The sequence below is a fragment of the Brassica napus genome, chromosome C7, assembly GCF_020379485.1.
Source record: "Brassica napus cultivar Da-Ae chromosome C7, Da-Ae, whole genome shotgun sequence".
In the NCBI taxonomy this organism is placed as follows: Eukaryota; Viridiplantae; Streptophyta; class Magnoliopsida; order Brassicales; family Brassicaceae; genus Brassica; species Brassica napus.
In genome coordinates, this window is record NC_063450.1 from 45,836,140 (window position 1) to 45,842,481 (window position 6,342).

The following is a 6,342-nucleotide window of genomic DNA, read 5'->3' on the forward strand; positions in this document are numbered from 1 at the left end:
TTAAATCTATACTATATTAAAAGGGATATATGAGGAGTAGGGAGGGTGTCCACGTCAGACAAAAAAATCAACCAATCAGGTTGCAATGTTTTGCCACGTAAGCTCTTTGTTGCCCGTGTTATTCTTTGGCGTTTTCGTTTGGGCTTTGCTTTTTTCTCCTTTGATCTGCTGTGTATACGTTTGGGCCATGGAGCCCATCAGACTTTAGAGACAGAAATCTGATACCTCGCCGAGTATGTATGCTGAGATCTCGCCCTTTCTCATTTCTTCAAACCCTAACTCTTCTCGACATCCCCTTTGCTCTTCCTCTTATTTGTTCCGTTTCACGTCTGATTCTCCAGTGCTGCCATGATCACGGAGTCAACTTCTTCGACAACGCCGAGGTTTACGCCAATGGCCGAGCTGAGAAGATCATGGGTCTGGCGATTCGCGAGCTGGACTGGCGGAGATCCGACATCGTGGTCTCCACCAAGATCTTCTGGGGTGGTCCTGGTCCTAACGATAAGGTTTCTCGAGGAAACATATCATCGAAGGAACCAAAGCTTCTCTCAAAAGACTCGATATGGACTATGTAGATGTCCTCTATTGCCACAGGTCATAAAGATTTGATTTTTTATATTTTATTTCTTGAAGATCTATTCTAGGGTTTTGAGTTTTAGATTATGATTTAACTCTTAGGGTTCCTGAGATTGAAATAAGAGTTCGAGCTTTAGGTCTTTTAGTGTCAATGTCTTCCGTCGTTTCTACTATGGAACCTCTCAGTGGTTCTGTAACGCCTCTCCATTTTTATTTGTCTCCATTCATTGATTCCTTATTCCAATCAGGCTAAAGCCTCATGTCATTTATGTGTATTTCCTTGAGAGGCTTTCAGACCATGTCAGGTGATTCTAAGACGACAGGTCGGCTCTTCTTCTTGCGTTGGTTAATCGCTGAGTTTTTTTAACTTCATTTTCAGCTTCAACAGTTTCGTCAAAAGAAGGCTGACAAAAACACTGATCATAAAAAGGACCCCAAGGGCAGTACAAGCCAAGGAAATCCTCCAAAAAATCTGGTAAGAAGCATGAGCCTAAACCTGACACTGGTGGTGTCAGTGACGAGGCAGAAGCTCCGTCTGATGTGGCTGTAGGAGGAGCTTCATCTCATGTGAATATTGGTGAGGAGGTTGTTGATCCTCCACCGACTTCTGTAAATGCAGCAGCTAACAGTGATGTTTCAGTTGACACGCTTCAGCCAGGAAACACCACAGCAACTTCTGATAGTGGAGATGAACCGAGAAAAGAAGTTGCGAATTCCGAAAATGATATCAGCGTAGCATTGTCCACGGAAGAAGAGAATGTGAAGAGTATCGACATTGGAGCGGCTGGCGCAGTAGATTCTTTGACGTCTGACCTTGCAGATACCGAGAAGGGAGTTACACATGACGATGCAGAGGAGTCCCTTCTGGCCGTACGATCTGAGTTACAAAAGAGATCTAATGAACTTGAACAATCAGAACAGAGGTTATTATCTACTAGAGAGAAGCTTAGCATAGCTGTTGTCACGTGTTAGCTCTGTTTGTTCTCATATGCATTTTAAGACTCAGAGACAGAGAGAGCATTATCTGTTGTGTTTTAGTTTTTGTTGTTTCCACTTTTTAAAAACAAGTATAATGTTTTTGAAACTTAAAAGTTGGCTTTTATAGTTGTTGTCAAGAGGTCAGTAGTAATGTAGTATATTGAAAAGCTCATTTAAACGATTGTTAACTGTGTTAAAAAAACAGTTGTTAATTATCATATAAGTTTTTATTTTATAAAAACAGAGGAAGTGAAGATATACTAATTTAAAGATTTGATGAAAAGTATATAATGCTGATCATGCACATCATAATGTCAGCACCATCCTAAGTCTAATGTTTAGTCTACCTGTTGGCAATTGTTTAGTTCCAATTATTTAGTTTCTTCTTAAAACATACATGCACGTACATTTCTGATTTTTTTGTTTGAAAAGACATTTCTGATTTTTTTTTACATAGATATCCTATACAACTTCGATTTTCTTTTGGGGTAAGATTCATTTTTCACCGTCATTTTAAAACTAATTTTGATATTCTATTTTATTTAGTTAAATCAGAAAACAATTTTTTTTAGAATTGTCTAAAGAAAGTAAGAAATAGAGAAAAACGTTCCTAGGCAATTTTATGAATTTACTATTTGAGAAAACAAAAGAAGTAAATCCGGATTTATAATTATTAGTAGATAGATCATCTCAAGAGTACAAGTGAAACGAATAAAATCAAAAAATTATTAATAATCTTAATTGAAAAAAAATAATAATTAGAGAATTTTCGAAAGGAGAGTTAGTTATTGGAATTTGTCTTTCACCATCCACCCGCGTTTATTTTTGAGAACGCTTCTCAGCGTCTCTCTCCTCTCATCCCAAAAAAGTCTAAAGGTAAGTGTTTTATATTTAACATATTGTTCATACAATTATTTTTAAATATTCAGGTGCATGAAAATTGGAACTCGCTTCTTCACTAGCAACCAAATTTTACTTTGACAGCTCAGTCAAATACATCAAACATTTTAAAGAACGAATACCATATTAACTACAGAATTAGCTGAGGTACAAAGAAACTCCAACACAACCAAAGTTATAGAGTGAAAAAAAGACTGCACCCTGTTTCTATTCTTTTTCTTATGTCCTACCAAGTATTACATTTTGTTTGACTCGACTGTAATAAAAGAAACAAAATATTTTCCATCTGTCTTTTTCCTTTAAACTAATTTATTATTTTCTATTTTTTGACAATTTTATCTATCCACCTATGGAAAAAATTATATAAAATGTCAACATCCAAATCAAAACATAATTGGACTTAGCAAATAAATTCTTAATATTAGTAAAAGAAGCTATCGAATAATATATTCAAACTCATTTTCCGCGCGTAGCGCGGACAAAGACTCTAGTCTATTGTAATGATATCTTATGTTTAGATTTTAGAGGGATAGTTGAATTGAAGCCGGCTTGATAAGATTGACGATAGTACTCTTAGGGTAACAGCTGTTATTATTACATACCCAGCCATACAAGGATAATGTTGATTTGGTATAAGGATGACAGTTCCGTTCATATGTGTATGAAAGCAAAGAGAATTTTAAAACGCGTATTTTTTTTCTCTCTATGCGGTGACGAGTGACGATGACCCCCCCCCCCTCGTCGTCTCTGAGCTGGCCCTCTCGTTGTAAAGCGAAAGACTGGGTCCTGTTTTTTTTCTGAGAACTCAACTTGTTTAGGTTACGTAATCATTAGCTTTTTAATCCTTCATGTGGGCCTAATGGGCCTCGTGTAACCTTATTGAATATGAAGAAGGATACACGAAGCTGGAGGAGTTTCCAGAGTCTATTAGATGATTTGCCACACTCTCTGGTTGTTCAAAAGCTCCAATATAATCAGGAAAATTGGGTAAAAGTATCAAATGGAAAGGAAACTACAAAACTGAATGCCTTGGTATACAAGTTACACAAAATATGAAACTAAAGAGTTGCAAAACAAAACACAGCAGGTTCTGGTTGGGAGACTTGAGTACAAAATGTAACATTTCTCCAACTTAGAAAAGAAAAAAGAAAAAACAATTTTGCGTATACATTAAACCTTTCTGTATGTCTTGTCTTCTTTGCAGGAAACTGTATCCAAGTGGTTATGACCCTTTTAAGTAATAGTTCGCCCATCCACACAAAAAATATACTAATCGTCCAGTCATATCCCAGCCGTCTCGGTTCGAAGCTCTCGCTGTTAATCCATTGGCAGAGATCCTGGCACTGTTTGCTGCACCACCAGGGGATTTCACAGCGTTATTCTCATCCCAATCATCATCCCAGCCCCCGTCCCAGTCCGCTGTCTCCACGTCGTGGACGCTTTCCAAGCCTGTCCCTCCTCCGCTCAATTCTAGCTCACGGTAAGGCACTCCGTTGTCGTCTCCACGGCGATTCTTCCGGCACAGGCAAAATCCCCAAGCTCCCCCGAAGATAACGACGGATACTATTAAGAAGTAGGCGCCGTTGATGGGGGTCACTAGCTTTTCGTATGAAGGAAGGTGGATGGATAAGGTGTTTTCTTCTGGTGGGTACATGTGAAGCACACACTCTCCTTTCCCTGCGTCTAGTATGATTTTGTTTGTGTCTTTATTGATGGATATGTTTACCTGTGCATAGAGAGAGACAACAGTTTCTGTCAAATAAGTGAAAGAAGGTCGATTTGTATTGTAACATCAAAGATCACAGAGTAGTACAGACTTTAAGAGATAAACATGTCCGAAGGTAACGGTTTATATCAATGGAATCAGAAGAGAAGCATGTAGAACACTTACCCTTTGACTCTGGTGTTTTTGCAGTGTCAGATCTGGTGAAGATCTAACTGGAAGAACAATTTTTGCTTTTAAAGATTCTTCACCTTCATTCTGAACTAGAATCGACCATTTCGAAGAATCTGCAAGCATAAAAACACAGCTTACGAATGGAAAAAAAAACAATCAACTCAAGCAAAAACCTAATGGAGGAAACAGAACAGATGGTCTTCTTCTATTTGTAAATTAAGTTTCATGTCGCTGAGATCACAAATTAACACAACAAACTAATCTCAAACATCTACTAATTAAAAATGAGACTTCCTAATCATTTAAAGCATCTGCTAGTTTTTAGTCCTTAACAAGATGAGTCTCACAAAGACCACCATAGACAACAACTATTCGTTTACAGCTTGTCGGGAACCATTTTCATGAAAATCTCTCCACGCTGCAAGCAAAACCTGATACTTGGCATTAAATCAAGAAGCTAACACGGCCTATCTAAATTGGAATCATTAACAGGAAAGCACATGCCAAAGATATCATTTCGAATGGAAGTTGAAACCAATGGTCTTAGATCAAGTCCTCTGCTTCCAATAACAGAGCTTTGAAACGCTAAACTAACTATACTGACAGACAGTCACCGAAAGTTCAAAGCTTTGAATGCTATACTAACATTGCTCAAAATTTGAATACAGGTTCTGTAGAAATCAAAGGAAATAGCACTACACGAATGTACCTTTATCGATGCTCAAAGTGCAGGCCACCAATGAATTCTCAGTTCTACATATCTTAGACTTCCCTGAACATGTCTCTACAATAACAGACTCTGAGCTTCCCTTAGCGTCATCCACCTTCTCAGGATCTTTACCCGGAGGCGGGTGTCCCATCTCCGCCACCTTCCCTTTTTCCCCACTCTTTGGAGGCGGCGCCATTTTCCCCGGTAACTTTCCGTTATCCACGCTCTCTGTTTGGTTAGCTGGAGGCGGGCTTATCGCCTCCGTCGTATTAGACACTACCGTGACATTCTTCTCCCCTTCAGCTTGCAGCTGCTGCGGCGGCGGCGGTGGTGGTGGTGGACTCGCGGAATCAGGCTCCTTAGGATCAGGACTCGTCGAGTTACTAGCTGGCAGTGATGAGGTTGCATTGGCTTTTACATCTCCAACATTAGGCAAGGGAGGACTCTGAAGCAGAAACGTATAGACACATTGTTTCAAAAACCCCCTAACAACTAGATCAAACGAGAGAAAGGAGAAGACTTTACTTGTTGTGTAGTGGTTGAATTCGAAGAATCTTTCGGTGCTTGTTCATCTGCTAAACCACGAGATGAAGCATTGGAGACGAACAGAATCAACAGAAGAAGAAGAAGAAGTGACGAGACCCAGCTTCTACCCATCGCAGGATCGACGGTCAAAACCCTAATTTATGATCTCGATCGCTTGATTCGATTCCAGATTTGAAGCTCCGCGCATTTTCTTTTTCTCAGGGTACCAGTGGACGTACGCGGATCACAGCCAGGCGATTTGCAAATCGCGAAGCTTTGATTGCGCGAATAATGGATCTGAGAGATACAGAGGTGATTGATAAAGACAGGTTTTTTTTTCTCGTTTGAAGATCGGTCGGGAGACGAACGGTGGTTCGGGATGGTCGTGTGTCTGAAACTGGATCAAATCGCCGAGACAAAGTTGAGTTTGACGAGTGTAAGGCAACCTTCGGATTACTTGACCCGTAGTTTCTGAAAGCCCATTTGTTGTTTCATATAACTCTTTATAAGGCCCATAATTCTCGTTTCTTTCATTTAGAAAAAGAAACGGATTGTTTCATATGAATTGTTTTTTTTTTTAATTATAGTGATGCATCTTGTCCCGCGTAATTGGTCCAGACTAGTCACATGTTTTATATGAATTTTTGCATTAGCTAACGATATTATCAAATTTTAAAAATTGTTGACCATTTTCGATTCAACAAAAATTATTAAGCTCTTTTGACAATTCAATGTGATGAGTTGCATCGTGAATCCG

The 6,342-nt window shown here is 39.1% G+C and overlaps 1 protein-coding gene and 1 long non-coding RNA gene across 2 annotated transcripts; one reads left to right on the top strand and one right to left on the bottom strand.

The window, feature by feature from the left end:
- Positions 1-285: 285 nt before the first annotated feature.
- Positions 286-1,735, top strand: LOC125589930. The gene is made up of 2 exons (XR_007326100.1): positions 286-594; positions 956-1,735. It is a non-coding gene; the product is annotated as an uncharacterized LOC125589930 (long non-coding RNA).
- A 1,732-nt stretch (positions 1,736-3,467) lies between these two features.
- On the bottom strand, positions 3,468-6,030 carry LOC125589931 (proline-rich receptor-like protein kinase PERK10). The gene is made up of 4 exons (XM_048762636.1): positions 5,586-6,030; positions 5,061-5,505; positions 4,346-4,464; positions 3,468-4,180 (listed from the first exon to the last, which is right to left on the bottom strand). The coding sequence occupies exons 1-4, from the start codon at positions 5,715-5,717 to the stop codon at positions 3,677-3,679; spliced, it is 1,200 nt and encodes a 399-aa protein (XP_048618593.1). The 5' UTR covers positions 5,718-6,030; the 3' UTR covers positions 3,468-3,676.
- Between the last annotated feature and the right edge of the window lie 312 nt (positions 6,031-6,342).

Bases quoted from the DNA above. Each gene is read 5' to 3' on its own strand.
- LOC125589931 (XM_048762636.1), bottom strand. From the start codon at position 5,717: ATGGGTAGAAGCTGGGTCTCGTCACTTCTTCTTCTTCTTCTGTTGATT. The intron at 5,506-5,585 runs GTAAAGTCTTCT...TTTCTGCTTCAG, and splicing joins ATTCAACCACTACACAACAA to AGTCCTCCCTTGCCTAATGT. The intron at 4,181-4,345 runs GTAAGTGTTCTA...CTCTATGCACAG, and splicing joins AAAAACACCAGAGTCAAAGG to GTAAACATATCCATCAATAA.